Source organism: Coptis chinensis, chromosome 7, assembly GCF_015680905.1.
Source record: "Coptis chinensis isolate HL-2020 chromosome 7, ASM1568090v1, whole genome shotgun sequence".
NCBI lineage: Eukaryota > Viridiplantae > Streptophyta > Magnoliopsida > Ranunculales > Ranunculaceae > Coptis > Coptis chinensis.
Genome location: NC_141462.1, coordinates 5,263,540 through 5,284,929, shown reverse-complemented (window position 1 = coordinate 5,284,929; position 21,390 = coordinate 5,263,540). Strand labels below are relative to the sequence as shown.

Here is a 21,390-nt window from a genome sequence, read left to right as displayed (position 1 = left end):
GCTGTTTTGATGTATGTTTCGCCATTCACTCACCTCATCTCACGTTTTAAACAAGGTCGGGCTTTCTTCGTGCTAACAAAGATAACAACTAAATTTGATTAGAATTTGATATAATTTTTAATCTAAACAAATAACATGAATTTTATAATTAATGAATCATGTTGTAATGGGTCAATTTCATGTAAATGGGTTCTTGTTTTTGCTTGATTAATTGGATTGTTGAAAAATTCATTAAGCAAGCAAATACCTTCATTGGTGATTTTCATTAAGATTACTAGTCAATGTTATAGGCTAATAGCAACCAAATTGTGTGGTGAGTTCTTTTTGTTAAATGAAAAGTATATATATATATATATATATATATATATATATATATATATATATATATATATATATATATATATATATATATCACTACAAAAAAAACAGCCAATAAACGACAGCCATTATCTGTCATTTTAAGATGAAAACGTGTGCTTCCATCTGTTGTTAGGGCCGTCATAAAAATGGTTGTAGTTTTTGAAAAACGATGGCCCGGGACACTTGTCTTTCAAATAAAAAAACGACGGCTTTTAACACTTGTTTATTAAACAACGGTCATTGGCACTTGTTTTTTGCAAGTCTGGTCCCATTTTAAAATCCCTTAACGACATCCTATGGCCGTCGTTTATTAATAATCATATATGCAGGCTTTTGGTTGCTCATTTTAGTACCTCGTGCCCACTTGATAGTCTTTTTAACAATAATACGAACTGTGCATTGTAACTTTATAAAATTAAATAGAACACAAGTACTGAACCAAAACCAAATTTTTTCATTTAATACTTTAACTTCCGCCAAAGTCAATCTCAAGTAAAATTTTTGTATACAAGTCTTTCATACAACAGAAAATTAAATTTAAATTACATGAGTATAAGCTTTGAACCATCGAACGATACCATCTGCTTCAACGTCACTAAGGTCTTGAATCTCGTCCACCAGTTCCAAGATGCATTTTGCAGTACCCACTCATGATCACCAAGCAGTCTTCCAAAACGCAAGATTTATACAACAAACACTTTGCGACTCACATGATATAGAGATGGACTCGAGGGAACCCAACAAGAGAACTCCCATACGATCTAAAACAAACTGTCTAACTCCAATTTCAGCGAAGCAACATTTAATATAAGCCTTCAAATATTCAAATAACAAGAGAGGATCACCAAGGCCACCGCCCCACGGAGTACTATGATTTCAATCAATAGTTTCACCTGGTGTTCCTGTTAGTCTAGATATAGCTTCGAACTCGGCTAGATTTGGAGAGTCCAACACCTTGCAAACATGTTGTTAACCTTTGCCCTTTCTAAGCATTAACCTAATTGTGGCAGCATGAGCTAGCGCTTGCCCCCTTCCCCAGATATGAACACACCACCACCTGGATTAGCAATGACTGACCATTCAAACATGTAACAGTCGGTATGAATTCCTACAACTAAGTTTCTTGTTATGGAGTAACCGGATAATTAACGCTTTAAACCATCAAAAAGACAGTAAAGATTTAAGCACTGAAGACCAATGGACATTCAAGTTTCATATTAAAAGTGTTACCTTGGTTAGTCATGTAGACTGCAACATTGAACTCCTCAATTATCTTTGTTAAACGGGATAGCATACGTGCTAGTTTTTGCGGCAATTTTATGTGTAAACAGAATGTAGTTAGAATCATATGGTAGAAACAAGAAATTAGGCACGCAATAATAGTGTTTTATAAACAACTTCATGTTCACTCTACTAATGTGGCTGATGCTTAAGTGCTTAACTCTTCCACACTTACAAATATTTATTAAACAAATGGAAGCTTACGAGAATATTAAGTATTGGAATCCCTTGGACAAATGGTCAAGAGAAAGTCGAGTATATGCACAAGCTATGGAGGATTTGAAGCTATGAAAATATATGAGCTACAAGCTCTTATTAATGTAAGATATACCCAAGGAAGAAAGCAACATAAACTAAACCTATCATGAACCACCTCATTTACAGGAAAAAAAAAAAAAAAAAAAAAAACATATGGTACATACAATGTTTAGATCTGGGTTGGCAGTTATAATCTAGTTTTCTGCAGGTAAAAACTTGTTCTGTTGTAACGCCATGTCTCCCGCAACCAAAGCAAACTTAAAATAAGAACTATCTATTTAAAAAAACATATTTCATTCCAGGAGCAATAATAATTTTAATTCCAAAGTAAATATGGTCTCACCTAACAAGAAAAAGTATCCCATATCTAACCACCACGCCAAAACACCACAATGGAAACAACACATAAAAGAATCCTACACAAAAACAATATAAGGATGGAGTATAAGATGAGTTTCTCGCCATGAATAGACACAAGCAGAAATCGTACAAGTAAGAAAAATAATCACTTACATCTATAATAGCACCAGCAGCTTCCTACTCTAGAATCGAGATAGACTAATAAAATCAGTTTAGTGGCGATGTTCACTGAAATAAGAAAATAAAACAACATTCTACAGTAGAATAATCATATAAACACGAAACGGTGAAATAAGATGTTGGCCATGTGTAGCACATAACAGAACAAAAGAATAAGAAAAAGTACCAAGTGATATAGAAGCACCTGATTTTCCTGAACCAAAGTCAAGTCCTTGTTCAAAGCCTAAGAAAGAATAGAACACCCCTAGGTACAAGGCCTAAGCCTAGGGGGGGGGGGGGGTGAACAGAAGAATCAAGACATAACAGGGTATTTTCACAGACTAATTTACTAAGACTTGGTTCAGACAACCACACTAATCTTGCAGGTTTCTGTGGTTTCCAACATACCAAGTGGGCGACATTGTACATTAGTCAATCTTTAAATCACTGGCTCAAGTCGATAGCAGATAAAAATTGAATATTTGTAAATAAAATCACATAAAGAGAGTTTTCCCAACAGATAACTGATGTTAATACCTGGCCCTAGGAACTTGAATAACCATTTCCTTATATGTACCACCATTGAATCGGTCATGTCTGACATCATCTTTGGGAGATGGAGGCAATGCAAACTGTTTAGAATTTTCAGTAGCCTAGCAACACATAATAGTAGACTAGTCCTATAATATTATGCTTTTGAACCAAAGTTCCAATATCACATGGGTCATCTTGTCCATTCAGGTCATCACCATTCACCGATACTAATTACAAGATCCACACATTTTGATCCATGTCGATACCAGAGAAATTCTCCCAGGTAATCATATCACTCTAAATCAGTTGATAATATGTCCTTTAGTTATCTTATTTTGTCCTTTAGTTCTAGTTCTAACTTTAATAAATTTACATGACAAATCCTCAACTTAGCAACACTAGTTTCTAAAGGCATAAAGACCAAAGACTTAAGCTGCTAGTCATCAGGCCTATCATCTAGTTGGTCATGGCCCATAACATACACTACACCATATCTGTTGAAAAAAGACACTTTTGGATGTCGTTTTTCCAAAAAAAAGACACTTTTGGGTGTCGTATGGTGACTCGTTTTTTTTTGCAGTCTTTTTTTTTCTACAACACTTGACAAGTGTCTTTTTTTTTTCATTTATTTTTTAAAAAAGGCGGCCAAAAAATGCCCCTACAGTTCTATAGCATTAATAGCATCAGTAATAAACAGATACTTGTGCCTTTTGAAGTGTGCAGTAATAGACAAAGCCCAGTCCTCATCCATCATCAAATGGCTAATAGAAACAATTTTATAGCCTACTCAGCGACTCAGCCTAATAGCAACAGTTAAAGGTTCCCATCAAGGAGTTACTCAGCTCCTACTAACAAACCATCGCAGCTTCTTTTAGTACTTTTACAACCCACTAACACTACCACTGATTCTCATAACATATTCAAGTTGAGGATATTCCATCCATAGAAACTCAACCAAAACTCAAAACAGAAAACTCAACCAAAACATTTAGTCGTTAAATGGTACTAAGTTCCTAAAAAGTTCAGGATATCCATCCATAGAAACAAAACAGAAAATAGTGTATTCTTAAATTGATAAATGCGAAACGACACTAAATGACTTAATCTAGTCTAAAATTTGCGTGGGACTCATGTCAACTAAGCGAGTATTTTTAACGAACTTTAGTATATAACTATTATATAATTAAATTGTTTCACTTATTTATATATTTATTTCACTATGCGACAATTATTAATTCTAAGGAACCAATGATATGTAAATTAAAATTTCCGTCAGTGAGTTGGAAATCAACTAACTTAGCTTCTAAGTCGGTGTTAAGTTTATTTAAGTTACATAAGGTTAAAACGTTAACCCGGCTTGATAATTACGTATGTGTCCGGTTTCGAGCATAATTTACCAAATTACTCTTAACGAGAATTCAAGACTTAACATGCCCCTCAGTATCAACATCACATGGACTCTTAACAAAACAAACATCTACAAGAGAGTTCAAAAGCATCACAACTTCAATATACATGACCAATAGAATCTATAAACAATTTTAGCATATGCACACACTAAGTCTATGCATTACCTAACAACAAAAAGAGCACAAGTCCATGCATTAATATTCAAAGATTCACATAAATAAATGCGCCATACTTACCCGTATTTCTGCTACCCCAGTTGATCCTCGCGTACCTGTCGCATGTGGTTCTTCTTCAACAGACTTGTACAATGGACTTGTATGAACCTGTACAAACTGGCATAATAAGTCTTACTAACAGCAATAAAATTATATATTTTAACTAACATGACTTATTCATCGGATAATGCACAAGTGCACAACTAGGTGGTAATTGCTATAACCCATATCAACACAAACACTTTAGGATTTTCTAAATTTCAATACTCATAATCAGTCCCAACAAAATTACATACTGATCCAAGATGATGAAATATAGTTGTGGTCTACTTAACTTCATAGTGAGGAGGTCTAAAGTTAATTTATATGGATAGCATGTCATTCAATAGCATGTTAAAGAGAATTAATACACAACAGAAGTGAAACTGAGCTACCAATTGAGCCTATATAAGACTTATCATTTGCAATAGACTTCATAGGAATAGATTAACAACAATGAAATTCAAGCCACAAACATCACACAAATTGATCCAACAAAAAACCAATGAACAAAAAACAAGCCACCAAATAGCCTTCAGCTGATAAATACAACTAAATATACTAATCATGTATATACAACCCAACAACAATAAAACACGTGAAATCAAAATCTATTATACAGAATTTTGTGGTGCAAAATATTTTTCAAGCTAAAACACACTAATGTGGTTTCATGACCAAGCTAAACATTTTGTTTGTGAAACTTCTGATGCAATTAACAATGAATCTAACATCAAATTTATCAGCTTTTAGGAAAAATTCAACCTTTTTGAAAAAACCATGCAATGGAGTAAAACATAACAACAACAAAAATTAATTATTTAACTAATAACAGCCATTAATAAAATAATAAGACGAAAATTACCTGTTAATTGGATGCACTATTATAAAGAGAAATCCACCAGAGCCAGAACCCAAGTGAAGAACTGAAAGCATAAAAAGAGAGGAGAACGATAAATTACCTGAAACCCAAGTTCTTGAGACAGAGAACGCGAAATTACTTACCTGAAATCCTAGTTCTTGATGTTGAAGGAGAAGAGAGAGAACTTAAAACCCTAGCTCTTGATGTGAGGTGAAGAGAGAGAACTGAAATTTTGAGAAGTTTTCACCATAAGTTTCGGATGCCCTCAAAAAAGCGAGCGGGACAACTCAATATTTCACTTAAGTCTTAAAAGCTGCGAATGGGCGAATTTCTTAGATACACTTCTGACGGCTTTGAGTTACACAATGACAGCCATTGGCGTTGTTCTATTACAATAGCTATTAACCGTCATTTATCATCTCATGTGGGTGTTGTTTTTTGGCCAATTTGGTGTAGTGTATCTTTTTATTTTTTTTTATTTCTGGAGTGGAAACAAATACTGAAACACCACTGCAACAATTCTAAATCATGAAAAGTGATGCACTGCAACAATTCTAAATCATGAAAAGTGATGCAATTAACGATTACCTTATTTAACTAATTAGACGATGAATCTCTTTCATTTGTGTTTCATAGTTTTTCATTTGGGGTTTCTTTTTGACAGACCCTCACTTGTATTTATTGAATTATCATAGAGTACAAACCAAGGCCCAAAATATCGCCGATATATCCGATATATCGCTGATATATCTGGGTAAATTGGTACACCAATATCGATATTTCCGACATATATCCACCGAATATTGAACCCTTTTTTTCGATATATATCAGAATTTCCGATATGAAACTTTATATTGCCGATATAATCAATATATCCAATATTTACGATATATATCAGTTGATTTTTTGACCATTTTTTAATATAAATCCGATATTTCCGATATTTTAAATAATTTGGACTGGTCACCAAAAAAATTGGATATATCCAATATATATCGGTTTTTGAGTACACCGATATATTCATCGATATCGAAATTTTGGGCCTTGGTACAAACTATTTTTATTTAATCTCCTCACTTATAATGGAGTTGTCATATTGACACCACTAATTTTCCAAATTGCGACCCAACTAAGTAGCTAATAACTACATCTCAATTAAACCCTAATTAAAACTTACTAAGGGTGACCTAGACCCAAAATAAATACTCCACACATAGAACTTTTTTCAATTCTACCCAACACATATATGTTATTCTCCTTCATAAACCCTACAAACTCTTTCTATTCAAGCTCTTTTTCAAAAACAAAAAACAAAACAAAACAAAAAAAAAAGAAGAAGAAGGAAAAAAAAACCCCATGAAAACCCAAGAAATTCTTCTTGCAAACATATTAAAATGCGAGACTTTAATTTAAAAGTATTATATTGTGTGCCTTCGAATATCTACAAGCAATTTGGATGTCAACCAGTTGAAAATTTTGATTTTATTAATTACTTGGATAGAGAGCTCAACCAATTACTAAGCTAAAATTTTAAGCAACAAAAAACTTTTTGTTCACCACTTTAATTTTTTCTAGTGTTAATAATGGGGAGAATCTACAAAGTTCAAAATTATGTTACTCAATCTATTATTCCAAAAGTTTTCAATGAATTTTGGGTTTATTTTTGTTTTTTCATTTTTGTGAGGAAGAAGTGCTAGTTAGATTTTTGGGAGAAAGAGTTTAATTTGTGTTTATTTGTTTGTTTTGTTTTTCTTGCATATTTGGGTTGCCTTTATTAAGTCTAACTGGAGTTTAGTTATGCGGTGTCCACTTTTTTAGTTTGTTGGGTCGCCCTTGGTAAAATTGGTGGAGGTCAATATGAATAGTATGACCCCTTACAATATTGTCTTCCCAACTGTTGAGGGACAAAACAAACTAAACTATCCTCATCTCCCCTCTCTATATTAAAGCATATACTTTTTTTCCGTGGACAATCTTTCTCTCGTATGTGGCACCATTATTGAGAAAGAGATAAGCCCACGTAGACACGCTTAAATTATCATAAGTTTCATTATACAACTAAAACTTAAATTGTATATTAACAAAATCCTTTACAAAAAAAATCTAATTTGAGTAAGGAGTGAATTCTAATTCCCACTAAGATTATTACATGGGAGGAAAAATTTTCTCTTACCTAATTTATGCAAACTATCTAAAAGAGTCCGGACATATGCTAAGTTCAAAAACTTGTTACTATGAATAAGGAAATAACATAAAAAAGGAATATATAGATTCGGATTTCGGAATACACTTAACTAGTTTTTCATTTGGGGTTTCTTAGCTTGTCAATTCTTTGGTGACTTGTGGACTATTTTTTGAAAAAAATAATATAGTGGGTTTATTGATAAACCGGTGCAAATTCTTTGGTTGGTCTTGGTGAGTTTAGTAACCATTAAGGTGAGTGTGGATATCACCACCCTAATTTTATATGTTAAAGACCAACGTTGATAGTAAACCCCACCTAATCCCAATTCCTAAACTTCAAAGCTCAGACTACATTGGCTTGTGAAAATTAGACAACAATCCCTTCATTTTTGTGGCCCCTTTTTCCTTTATGCGTAAAAACTCAAAACTCCAAAGTGGTGATGTTGAGATCACACCTATCCCCTTTTGTTCAATAATGGTGTGTTATTTATTGAGAACGTGCTCTACTTGAAATGTTGTTTACACACCATCAAAAGTGCACCAAAGATTTGGAAGATCAAGTAATAGAATTATAGATCAGGATTCCATTCTATGCAGCAGCCCAAGTGCCCAACTCAGAACAATCCTTGAATCCTACATTTTCCCTTTCTTCAACTTTCATACCATGTCCCTTTCAGCACAAAGCCTGCATGATGGTGTTGGGAATGGGCCTACGACAAAATCAATAGTCTTGACAAAAGCAATATAAAAATTAACTTTACTCGTGTCTATTCATGTATCACTACTAATTTTTGAAATGAGGATATTCTCGCGGTTTAAATATCGTTAATAATTACTATTTAGTAATGCATGAACCATGGTCATGGGAAAGTTTATATGATCTAAAAGTAAGAGGTACTAAATCATGATTTGGTCGCATTTTAATTATATGTCTTAGTGTCCACGTCCAACATTCAATGAATTCAAAACCTTAATCAGACTTCAGTCAATAACAAGTTTCAGAATCAGTAGTAAAAGCAAATTATAGAATATAGAAATACAACTATATATAACTTGGTAAAAAAAAAAATCATCACATCCAGTCTAAATTAGTGGTCATTAGGGGTGGGAATTTGGCCCTAACGACCCTAACCCCGCCGACCGACCCGGACCCTAAGCCCTATAAAGCCTCACAACTAAAGCCCTCATGAGTTTAGGTAGGTAGCCCCCTACTTAATGCCTTCAGAGGCAAGTTGGGCTAAAGATTCTAAAACATGGGCCTACCCCTAACAAAGCCTAACCAAGCCCTAACCGCCCCTCGTTTTCATACTTTCACTATAAAGTCACATCCATAATTGTCCAACTCTTTTGTTAAATATTTTCAATTAAAATAACATTGTTTTTGTAATTTATCACTTACACCCAAGAAGTCTTCCAATAACTTGTTTTATATAACAAAACTTGTCGACTTTTAGCGGTAGTGAAGAAACAATGAAGATTTGGCTTTAATAAAATAAGACTTTATTCCTTTTCATCAAGTCAAAGTTCATAACTTATTATTCCGATTTAACTCACGACATTTTTTATAAATTATATTTTTATTCACATCCAAGCCGTCTAAAACTTAAGATTTCCTTCCACACCATTAAAAGCCAAAATCTGAGCCGGACATTTGTAACATAGAAAACCAAAAACAACCTTTGTCGGGAAAAATGACATTTGTAATCTCAAACCTTTCTCCATCACTGTTCAAAAGCCAATATTTTCATTTCCATATATCTGAAAGGCTCAATCACTTTTAAATTAGAAGAAGGTATTAATTATATTTGTTTGAATCTATTATAGAAATAATTTATGATATTACAAATAGTTTAACAACTTCCACGACTTTAACCAAAACTATTATGTTCTTCTTTATATATATTCTTTCTTCCTTTAAAATGATAATATAATTATTTGTCTATGTATTTGAATGTTAAATGTAATTTTAGTGAGGTTTGAGTCTGAGGAAGAACAAATTCGAACTCGATGTCTTGATTCATTAGATTGTGGATGTGCATTTTAAATTTTTGAACTTATCGGGATTATTCTTAGATTGGTTGACTTTGAGTTTGTAGATTATTATGCATTTTGTAATATAAATGAGTTTTAAAACCGATGTAGTAAAAAAAAAATATATAGGCCCTAAAAAGCCCGACCACTAAAGCCCGAATCCCTAAAGCCTTTAAAGAAATTGTGGTCGTGGTCGAGGCTTGAGGTTTTCGACTTGTGACCGGCCCGGGCCGCCTCCATCTATGACTTTAGAGTAGGGAGGCCCTACCTAATATCTTAAAGGGCTTTAAATGTTTAGGGCGCCATGGCATTCGCCCATTGCCCACCCCCTAGTGGTCATACAATCATACATGTCCACAAAAACAATTACCATGTGAGAACTAATAAAGCGAAAATTGATATCAAATTATCAATTAGTGAAACTAGAGCCCCAAATTTAAGTTCACCTTTTCTTGTGAACAAATCAAACCGGAAGAATTAAAGCATAACCCAAAGGTTTCTAGGTAGTCTCGGTTTTTGTAATTCAATATTAGCTAGAACATATTTCACCATGCACTCACAATCGCAATGCCAAGTCCGGGGCATAGCTAGTAATCGCCCGAATTATTAACTTAATTATTAAGTGAATTATAAGGTTTGGCGAATAAAACGGATAATTCGGCGAATTTTTGAATGATACGGTTTAATTCACGAATTAGTTGGGTCGGGCTTATAATTGCCGAATTATTCGCGAATTATAAGGTTTAGCGAATAAAATGAATAATTCGACAAATTTTTGAATAATACGGTTTAATTCGCGAATTGGTTGGGCCGAGCATTAGTTGGAACCAAAAATAAATGTGTTAGTAATAGTAAGTAGAACAAAAAATTTGACATTTGTATTATTTTTTCATGAATAAAATTGTAAAAATAAAAATAAAAACGTTATATACTTATATATCAAAATTTTAAATGTAAAATATATAGCCGAATTTTAAAGAAATACATTCATATTATACCCATTTAAAACACATATATCATATTTTTACTGTTAGCGTTTTATTGGACCGAATATTTAAAAATATTATTGTTGAAAATTTCGAATATTAGGCGAAAAATTTACGTATCCAACTTTTGCCGTCTAGGAATTGACTAGCTATTGTCTGGGGCATCTGGCGAGCTAGAATCTTGGCGGACTTTCGAGTGCATTGGAAATGTCATTAACAGGTGTCAGGTACAAGAAGTTAGATAACTTGTCGTCTCAAATTCTCAATAAGCCTATAAAAACACTTGAATCTTACTTGACTTGGAGTCATCATTCCAACGGTTTCTTTTTTCTAGTTTAAGCAAATTTTACTGCAAACTTATATTGTGTGGAGGGAAGTAGTTTGGTGGAAGTTAGGAGAAGAATCAGGTGTGTGTTTATGGTTTTTAGTTGATACATGTCAGACATATTTACTAACTAATCTCCTAACCGTTAAAACTCCCTCCATCAAATAAAGGCTAAAAAACTATTCTTTACTTCCTTCTTCTACTTAAAAGCTTCCTTGTTCTTTTTTCCACGTTTGTGAGAAGGAAAGAAAGAAAAGAGAAGGTGTGGCTGGGGATTTGGTGTGCTGTGATGAAGATATGGATGCTTTGAGTGAGTACTAAAGAGGACCCACTTCAAGTTCATCTCCATCTTCATCAATATCAAGTCTCCCAACCCAAGTTTCTCTTGTGAAGCTGTGGATATTATATTTTTGTATCTTTCATACTGTTGTTGGTTGCACTTGCACTTACCTAATGCAGGTCTACTTTCAAGTTTCAGCTACCCACTCTTGTATATTTTATTATTGTCTTTGACAGATTTCATAAATTTTGGAATACTGGACTCTTGCTATATAGATCTAGATCCATAACAGAACATCTCAACACTCTCCTGTTATGATTGCTAAAGTTCATTTAACAAATACCCATCTCTTATTTGTTGGATTTTAGACAGCTATCCTGTTTGTTGTATGTTTTAGTCCATACAGGGGAGATCCAGTGTATCTAGATACCATTAGAATATTGATTACTCTCTTTGGTGTTATAGTTGTTTAGTCCAACTACCACCAATTAAATCTTGTGTTTGAGGTGTTTACAGTTGCCCCTCTTTGGTTATACGTACTCCTTGACGAGGCCCCACGGTAGGGTCTGGCGGGCTTCGTTGAGCGCCTATCAAAACCAAATATATTCAAGGGTATCTTCCTTAAGATTACCTTCATTTTTCTTCCTTTGGGTGATAAGGAGGAATTGGAATTGGATATTGTTTTTCCAATAAATGGTCATTGTCTTCGTTGCTTTATCAGAATTCCCTCCTTTTTAACTCTTTTTTTATCATCTGAGAATTTATCCTTGAACTGATGCTTTTCTTTCTGATATCTTGTTTCTCCTTCATACTTCTTTCTAAGTCCCTTTCTCTGCCACGGGCAAATGAGATGAGATTGTTATCACTTTGGTTTTGTAAAGAGTTACCTTGTTTCTTGGTACTGTGGCTGAAGAAAAGGAAGCTCAGTGGTAGCTTGTCTGATATTCCTGCAATGATGTCTTTCAAGAAGAGGCCTCTTAGTTCAAAGGTAGAGAATGTGGAAGAGATAGAAGAGATGTCTATATTGGATTTGCCTGAATTGACCTTGGAGTGCATTTTAGGAATGCTTCCTCCATCCAGTTTGTGTAACATGGCAGGTGTTTGTAGCTCATTGAGAGAAAGGTGTACGAGTGACCACCTCTGGGAAAGGCACATGAAGGAGAAGTGGGGGAAAGTGATTGGAAAGGCTGCTTGTAGACAGTGGCAATGGCATATTGCCACTAAGAAGGATTATTCCTTCAACAAAAGCACGCATAAAGGCCTTTGGCCTCTTTCGTGGATTAGATCAACGCTTGACAACCATAGCAAACCTATGAGTCCTTTGCCTGTTGATTCAATTATGTCTAGGTATATCTCTTTCGAGAGTGGCAAGTTCTGGTTCCCGGCTCAGGTCTATAATCGTGAGGTATGATTGTTAAATACTAGAATTAAATTCAGATATGTTTATACTATGTGTCTTCCTAGACGAGGTTTAAAAAGAAAATATTCATATTCTACTATACTGAAATTTTTAGTATATAATTGTCATAATTCAATTATAAATTACAATTAAATTCAACGTGTTAACATTTGAGGATAGGAGTAAACTGCATATTGATGTTTACCAATCACACACTTAGTGTTGATGTTTCATCCTCCAATCTCTCCAAATCAAATCAGGGGAAAATGAGTAAGAAGAACAAGAGACTTCATGTCTTCTCTGCTCTGTGCAGATAAAGATGAACAAATTACATCCTGTAATGTTTTTGATATTGCTTTGTGTATATGTTATTGATTGGTGTTTAGTCTTGCGATTCTCATAGTGTAGTTGACGACGTATGTGCTGGTTGAATTTGGCAATTTTCTAAACATTATTGTTTCTTTCAGCATGGGCATGTTGGTTTTATGCTGTCATGTTATGATGCTGAGCTTTGCTACGATAGGCGCACAGACACCTTTCGTGCCAGGTAATAAGCAACATGGCTTCTTCAAACTCAACCTCACTAAATTACTGTGTTTTTCTGGTTTGTAATTGATTCAGTGTACTGTGCTGTGTATCAGTTCATAAGTGACAGAATTTCCCTTGCTTATTTGTATGTATTAGAGACATGGCTTGACATTTGAATATTCTCTTGCAGTTACCCCACCATGAAGGCTGACCGGACGATAGTGACTGAAGAAGGTGTGGGTGGGATAGACTAAGAGCACCACCAGTTGATACCCCCTCCGCCGCGATCTTCATTTAACTGACTGTCTAAATGATCTAAGCCCTGGTGATCATATTGAGATTCAGTGGAGAAGGAACAAAGAAATTTCCCTATGGTGTGTTCTTGCAGCCAAATTAATGACTATTTAGTTTCATAACTATTGTTGGCGTTATAGGGAAAGATGCATCTGTGTTTTGCCGTTTGAGTGATTGTGTTAAACCTTGTTATACTTATATTCCCTGATCATTAAGTACAAAAATGAGTTTATCTTGTAGATTTTGGCATGAAGCACCTGTAATCGTCTTAAAATGTAACTTAAAGAACTTGGAACATTTGGTGTATCTTTTGCAGGTTGGTGAATGCGGGGTTGTAGGTCATTTGGAATTGTGTGACAGGAATGAGAATTACTGCCAATGTCATTCTAGTGGTAAGAAAAATCAAGCTATATCCATTACGGATGTTAAATAGATACCTATCAACTTATCTTAAACATTTTAGAATCCCTAAGAACAACAAGACCATATAAAACCACCCCCAAAGCTTCTCTATCACCTCCAAATATCTCACCAGTTTCTAGATGGTCACACTACCCAATACTTTTTCCCTCTTTTTTGACTAAGTAACATTGCTTTCATAGCGTTAGGGAGAGCCTGTTTATGTTGCAGTCAGATGCTTAGATAGCCTGTTTTGGGATAGTTAAAGTCTATCCTTGTATGTTATGTCAAACCATGTAATCAAACATTGATTTGTCATTAAACCCCTAAAACCAATTGTCTTCTAGACACCTCCCATTCCCTCGTTTAGGCTTGTTCATGTATCTTTTTATATTTCATTCCTTTTCCTTTTTAAGAATATTTATACCTATGCATTTTCATTTGATTTCTCTCTACTAAACATGACAGATACTGTGGTGTTAGAGTTCAACCAATATACCCCTGGTTCAAGGTGGAGGCAAACAATTATAGACAGGAAGGACCATCGAGAAGAAGGAAATGAAGCAGATGGGTTTTATGGAGGAATTAGAAAACTTTACAACCTCGAAGAGCTTGCTATGTGGAAGCGTCTCTGGCCAAAGGAAGCCTTGGAGTAGTTTCATATAGTTAAGTGACCACTCATTCACACTACTGAGTGTGGTGGGGGTTGGGGGGTTGGGGGTGGGGGGCGATTTTGTTGAAATTTATGTAGTTCTCATAATCGAAGGTTTTGGAGCTGAAGATAGGTTCTGGTTATTGCTGGTGGATATGGAGGCCATGTTTTTCCGGCTTGTTGAAATTGAAAATTGGTCAATGTAACTTCAGTCCATACAGTAATATATGCCCTTTAGTCTTAGAATAGCTACCAATTGATGTATCACATATATGACACCATTAAATTTCATTTTTCTAAAGGTATAGTGGTGTTTGGTTACCAACTTATTATAATGAATGATGAGGAAGGGAAAAGAATAAATGGGAATGTAGAAATGTGGTCTGGGGTTTTGGTCTTGGTTTTAGTGAGTAGTAGTAGTAGTAATAGTAATAATTGAGGAGGTGTAGGCATAAGGTGGCACTAAGAGGGTTATACTTGGGAAGATAGTGATTTAGTTTGGGTAAAAAAGTCAATTGGAGATATTGAGAAGGTCTTCCATGTGGTGCAGGAATGTTAGTACTTTTCATGGTGCTATGAGAATGGATGGGAAGCTTTGTTTGATTATGGATAAGTATGTTGGTTCTGTTGAGTCGAAATGCGGATGAATGAAGGAAGTCTTACCTTGGAGCAAATTCTCAGGTTCAATTTTGTTATATTGCAATTTTCAGTGTTGCTCAGATATGAAGTAGTGGCAAGACTCCTAAGCTTGGATGGCAAGGTGCAAGGCATAAGAGTGTTGGTTATGTTCAGAATGTCAGGACAGGGATAATCTCATTGTGTCATTTTGCTCTGGAGAGGCTCATGTATTGGCTGAAGAGGTTATAAAAGTCATCCCCTTAGACAGAGGACAACATGTGCAACTCAAGCCTGATGTTAAAGAACGCGGTAAGACACTGAATAGCTGCTGCTACTTTTCCAACCCAATACCTGTTTTTGATTGCTTGATGACAATCACACCACTTCTATTGACTTTCAAATCTAGGTTAAAAGCCAACGCTGTTGTACAACTATATTACTAACAAAGTAAAGCTACATAGATTGCTGCACCTTTAGTACTTTCAAGTTCACATATCATGCATTTGGCTGTGTTTTTGCTGACTGGTGAGGATGTATCATGACATGATAAAGAGAAAATATAGTTACTTGTCTTTCATGAGGGCTTTAGCTGCTATTAGAATCTTAAAAGTCATGAAATTTAACCTCAACCAACTTCTGATATTGATAGTTATCATATGTTCTGCCTTCAGGTATGGATGGCGTGGTCAATCACGTGATAGCATTGGAACTGTTTTGTGTGTTGATGATGGCGGTATTCTCGTGTGGGATTCCCTGGAGCATCTAGGGGTGGAAAGCTGATCCTGCAGAAATGGAAAGGGTTGAAGAATTCAAGGTTAGTGATTGGGTTCGAATCGCCCCTCTCTGACAACTGCAAAACATGGATTGGGAGCTGTAACTCCTGGGAGCATTGGGATTGTATACTGTATCAGACCCGGACAATAGTCTTTTGCTGGAACTGAGCTATCTTCCTAGTCCATGGCATTGTGAACCTGGGGAGGTTGAGCCTGTTGTACCATTTAGGGTAAGGGTCATGACATTTGTTTTCAATTAAAATTTAAGTGTCCTCGTCTTTTTCTTTTTAAATAGTTTTAGCCAATGGTTTTATTCTAAGAAACAACTGTATGCATGCTCTACAGATCGGTGACCAAGTATGCGTGAAGCGATCTGTTGCTGAGCCAAGGTATGCATGGGGTGGTGAGACACATCACAGTATGGGGAGAATTAGTGAGATAGAGAATGATGGCTTATTGATGATTGAAATACAAAATCGGCCCATTTTGTGGCAAGCTGATCCTTCTGACATGGAGAAGGTGGAAGATTTCAAGGTAGTCGAATCTGTTATATTATGTTTATGAATGTATATAACCATCAATAGTTGTTGGCTATGATGTAGATATTTCCATTTGCTAATATGTTCTTGCATCAATATGACCAGGTTGGGGATTGGGTGAGAGCAGAAAGCTTCAGTCTCTTCCCCGAAATATGGTTGGGAGGACGTGACTTCGAAATAGTATTGCAATAATCCATAGCTTGGAGGAGGATAGGGGATATGGGTGTTGCGTTCTGCTTCAGGAGCAAGGCTTTCTCTTGTTCTGTGACAGACATGGAGAAGGTGCCACCTTTTGAAGTGGGAGAAAGAGATTCATGTGACACCGTCTGTTGCTCAGCCACGGCTTGGTTGGTCAAACAGAAACTGCAGCAACCATTGGGAAGATTGCAGGATAGACATGGATGGGGCTCTCAATGTGATATCGTTTCTGCTGTAATTATTAAGTTTTGAACCATGAGAGTGAAGGTGATATCAAGTTTTAGTTGGAGTCCTTTCTCTTCATGACGCCATTTGTAGTCAAATGCATTTATGTGTAGGATTCTTAGTCAGTTTATTTGTTTGTTACAATAAAAACATGTAGAACACGAATACAAGTGTGTAACACTGTTACTTCGAACAAAATCCAAAGAACACTTCAGTTTTCTCATAAACATTTTTAAAGTACAACAACCAATTCAAGCGCAAAACACTATCTGCTAAAAGCATTCCCAATGCAAGTGGATATATGGTGGGTTTGTGACTTTATTCACCTCTTTTTGTTCAAAATTTTTGCCCAATGCAAAGATGAATATAGTGGTGACTATTTTCCCAAGTCAAAGCGAAGATGAAATCTTCAACCGAGATAGATAGTGGCGAATTGTGAACTTGGACGGGGATATTGGATTACGTCACGGAGCTTTTTTTTTAGATTTTTACGTCCAAACGAGAATCTAACCTCCCGTTCGAGATTAATATTCACCTTTGTATTGGGCAGTCTCACCTTGTTTTTCACCAAAATGGTAGAAAAAGAAGGAAATACTATCTACGTAGAGTTGAATAAAAGTACACTGCATTGGGAATGCTCTACTAGCCTAAATAATGTATCTGTTAGTATTAACCATTTGTTACACTAACACACACATTATATAGAGCCTTCAAATTGAGTTGAGTTGAGCCCACTCTCTGTCTATGTGAACAGTTGGTGCACCAGTAGTCCAACTGGGTTGGTTTCCTGATAAGACTCAAAGTAAAATTGACTGACCATTTAACTCAGTTCCGAAACCATACCTCCTTTTTCCTTCTCTTGAACCACAGAGAAGCAAAGCTCATATTCCTTCCAGCGTAAAGCGGCGCATAAAGAAGGGCCCGTTCCTTCGCGAACGAAGTTCAGAATCAACAAAGGGAGTGTACCACTGGGGCTGTAAAATTTCCTCTTTGCAATTCTGAGCAAGGAAAAAAAAATGTCAACAACCAATCCATCACTACTTCTTCCATCAGGTTCTTCTTTTTCTCCTTTTCTTCTCTCTACTACATCACTTTTTGTAAAAAGATTGTTTTTATGTGTTGTTGTTGTTGGTGTTGTTATTACAGAGTTGATAGATCGTTGTATTGGATCGAAAATATGGGTTATAATGAAAGGAGACAAGGAGCTTGTTGGTACTCTAAGAGTTTTGATGTTTACGTCAACATGGTTCTTGAAGACGTTACTGAATAGTAAGTTATAATTATTGAAAGTAGAAATTATTGGTAAAATGAGTTTAGTATTGTAGTTCATAGTTGATGCACAAGGAGAGAGAACTTGTTATAATGTAGTGACACTGGGACATAATTGCGTGTTTTAAATAAATGTGGCAATTTGTAGGGCTAGCCAACTATATTTTGTATTACTATAACAAAAGAAGATAATGGGGTAGAATGTTTAGGAACTAGCACATTCCGTAGCTAACAATAAGGTGGTAAGAGTTACAATGGAGAAGTTGAATAATAATGATTCAGAATTTACCCCACATTGGTTGGAGAAGTTGAATAATAATGATTCAAATTTACACCCACATTGGTTCTTGTAAGTTGTGCTATCCTTGGTGTAGGAATGGTAGCGAATCTTCAGTTTTTCTTGTAATTTTCTCTCCTATATTCCACATAACATAGATGATAATTGTCTATCTAGCAATATACATATTTTGTTTGTATATTTTTGTGGTAGATTGTTTTTATTATATCGGGAAAAAAATGTAAGAATGTTTTTGTATCATCTTAATAGGAATATTTCCCCCTACAAAACAGTCAAACATACTCTTAGATAGGAACATTTTCTCATACAATTAGTGCATTTAATTGCAATTCATGTTTCTGATACACGATTATGTAACTAGTGAAGCTAGAAAACATACTCTGATTTAGATGCTATATATGGTTCACCAAACCAATCCTTTGTTTATGGTATTAGTTGTTTTTTCTTTTTTCTCTGACAATGTTCATGGTTCTCTTTCCCTCACAGTGCTCAAACTTCTCTGTCTCTCACATGCTCTTATTTCTTGTTGTCTCACAGTGCTCATGTTTTTCCTTTCCTCACGAGGATCATAATTGGTCTTTCCTTGGCTCAAATATTCTAACCCTTATATTTACTTCTCTAAATGGGCTTAGGCACGAGTGTACATGTATTGCTTCTTATCGAGTCTTATTATTGGTTCTTGGTACCAATACAATGTAGTAAAGAATAGGTACAAATATGCAATGTCCTTGGTAATTGCCTAATGCAGTTTTTTCTGGAAATATTTAGTTTTGGTACTGTTTTTATGATTACAAATGTTTCTTACATCAGAATGGTTATTGTCATTTACAGATTTACTCTCCCTGATCTTGTTCAGTGCTTATGTTGCTACTATATGGTTGTGCATCTAGAATATGTTTTTTTTGGGTTACTTTTTTTGAATCTGTGAATATTCTCTGTACAAATTCATATTCTCATTGCAGTGAAATCACACGACAGAAGGGGAGGCGGATAACAAAGCTTGATCAGATATTGCTTAACGGAACAACATTGCCATTGTAAGTAATACACGAACTTCTAGTTTGTAGAATTTGCAACATTCAACATTCATTCATTCACGGCTTCCTATATATATACTCAACTTCACTTCGACAAGCAAGAGTGTCTAGGCCTCTAGGGTACGGTTTCCTATATTTATATACTCAACGACTCGTTCACGGCTTCCTATATGTATAATTCAGTTAGAAGCCATGAACTCATGAACTGAGTTTGTAGAATTTTAAAACCTCTTGTCGACAAGTAAGAGTTGCTAAACAGAAATGGTTGCAACTTTTCAAGACGAGCATGAAAGTGTATTCTCTTTTACCTATTTTTTTCCCCCAGTACACTGATGTTACTCGATCTTTTCAATGCAGCTTGTGCCTGGAGGTTCCCCTGATCCAGAGTGAGAGGTGCATGTTGGGTTGGCTGTTTTTTTTTTTTTTTTTTTTTTTGAAGCAATCAAGTTCTCAGGTTTCATGGGGACACGACAACCTTACAAATCCCCGCAATCAGTTTATCAACTATTTGTAGACCCACACGATAGATTATTGAATCAAGTACTGGATTCTTGCTTCTGCTAAAGAACTTGTAAACTTCATGCTGGTGGAATCTAATTAGTCTGTACTTTAGTTAATCACAATCTGTGACTCTAATCTAACACCCCTATTAGATGATCTATTGTCCTTTTGTGCATTCCTCTAGGTGAATCTGACTGTCCTAGTTATCAAAGAATTATATCGGTGCCCAAGTTGGGGTAAAACATCATGCCTTAGCACAATGCTTCCACACACTGAATATACGAAACACATTCTTTTCTAATGCTTCATGCTGGATTACTGTCTCAAGCATCTAACATTTTTGGAGATGACTTCACGAGATAGGGGAGTGTGGAACTGTAATTACTAAATTAGTTTTCAAGCAGCTCAAAATGTTGCAAATGTCGCTATTGGTAAATTAGTAATTACTCCCGACATTTATTGATCTTTGCCATACCTTTATATCAACGCCAACATAAATGGACATGTCGACCAAGACCATTCGTTCACGGCTTCTAACTGAAATGTACTCAAACTTAAAGCGTGCGTCCTATATTCCCGAGTCCCAACAAAATTTGCACGTTTTGCTCTGAATTGGGCTTTTTAAAAAGCCCACAAATCCATGATCGAATTTCAACATCATCCTCCATATTCCACCCCGAAAAGCGTGTGAATTCGACAAACAATCAACACCCAAATGTCAAAACAAGAAGTATTCCCAATTCCAAGTTTCCAACTCATAGAACAAGTCTACTTTTTTAAATAATAAACAAATATAAATTTTGGGTGATTTTGGACACACCCATAAAACCACTCCCATACCCCATAACTAACTAAAAGTTTTATTATGCCCAATAACCGCCTTAATTCAATAATATCTTCTAAATTCATTTGGAGTATTTTCATTAGTAAAAAAAAAACAAAAAACAACAACTACCTTGTAATATTGCACTTTAGAATTAAAAAATAAATAAATAACTTGTTTTGTCTTGGGTACGCCTAATAAAAAAAATGATAATTTAAGAACCTAAATATGTTTTAAATAATTTTATTTATTTATTTTAAAATTATAGTACGAGAGAGAGTGATCTTGGACACATCCATAAAAACACTCCTCTACTCCAACTTTAAAATAAATAAATAAAATTATTTAAGACATATTTAAGACGTACCCGACAAAACAAGTTATTTACTCATTTTTTTTTTATTGAATTCTTCTCCAATAATTTAGCTTCATTTCTAACAATATTTCTCTCACCAATAAATATGATTACAAATCAACAACTAATTATTTTGGATTCTGAAGTGAAAAATTACAAGTTGTTGCTGGTGGTTTTTTTTTTTTGCCCCTATTGGAA

At 35.1% G+C, this 21,390-nt stretch overlaps 1 protein-coding gene, 2 long non-coding RNA genes and 2 pseudogenes across 7 annotated transcripts; 3 read left to right on the top strand and 2 right to left on the bottom strand.

Annotated features, from left to right (window-relative positions):
- Positions 1–839: 839 nt before the first annotated feature.
- LOC147485478 (uncharacterized) lies at positions 840–2,141 on the bottom strand. The gene is made up of 3 exons (XR_015203071.1): positions 2,064–2,141; positions 1,591–1,659; positions 840–1,417 (listed from the first exon to the last, which is right to left on the bottom strand). It is a non-coding gene; the product is annotated as an uncharacterized LOC147485478 (long non-coding RNA).
- A 97-nt stretch (positions 2,142–2,238) lies between these two features.
- LOC147485477 (uncharacterized) lies at positions 2,239–5,752 on the bottom strand. 2 transcript variants are annotated; one of them, XR_015203070.1, is made up of 6 exons: positions 5,622–5,752; positions 5,482–5,542; positions 4,599–4,685; positions 2,956–3,025; positions 2,413–2,487; positions 2,239–2,315 (listed from the first exon to the last, which is right to left on the bottom strand). It is a non-coding gene; the product is annotated as an uncharacterized LOC147485477 (long non-coding RNA). The 2 variants fall into 2 exon arrangements; XR_015203069.1 differs by having other exon boundaries at positions 2,956–4,685.
- Positions 5,753–10,934: 5,182 nt separating this feature from the next.
- On the top strand, positions 10,935–13,292 carry LOC147485476 (F-box protein At2g32560-like). Of its 2 annotated transcripts, XM_086572755.1 has the most exons (3): positions 10,935–11,086; positions 12,108–12,689; positions 13,151–13,292. In XM_086572755.1, exons 2-3 carry the CDS (start codon positions 12,135–12,137, stop codon positions 13,232–13,234), a joined length of 639 nt encoding a protein of 212 aa, XP_086428881.1. In that variant the 5' UTR covers positions 10,935–11,086; positions 12,108–12,134; the 3' UTR covers positions 13,235–13,292. The 2 variants fall into 2 exon arrangements, with proteins under 2 accessions (XP_086428881.1, XP_086428880.1); XM_086572754.1 differs by lacking the exon at positions 10,935–11,086 and having other exon boundaries at positions 11,263–12,689.
- Positions 13,293–14,365: 1,073 nt separating this feature from the next.
- Positions 14,366–17,136, top strand: LOC147485475 (E3 ubiquitin-protein ligase KEG-like; annotated as a pseudogene). Its single transcript, XR_015202734.1, has 6 exons — positions 14,366–14,556; positions 15,362–15,483; positions 15,846–15,868; positions 15,941–16,177; positions 16,293–16,481; positions 16,592–17,136. The product of XR_015202734.1 is annotated as an E3 ubiquitin-protein ligase KEG-like (transcript).
- Positions 17,137–17,753: 617 nt separating this feature from the next.
- On the top strand, positions 17,754–20,172 carry LOC147485474 (sm-like protein LSM5; annotated as a pseudogene). Its single transcript, XR_015201299.1, has 4 exons — positions 17,754–17,962; positions 18,056–18,178; positions 19,439–19,513; positions 19,871–20,172. The product of XR_015201299.1 is annotated as a sm-like protein LSM5 (transcript).
- The last annotated feature ends 1,218 nt before the right edge of the window (positions 20,173–21,390 follow it).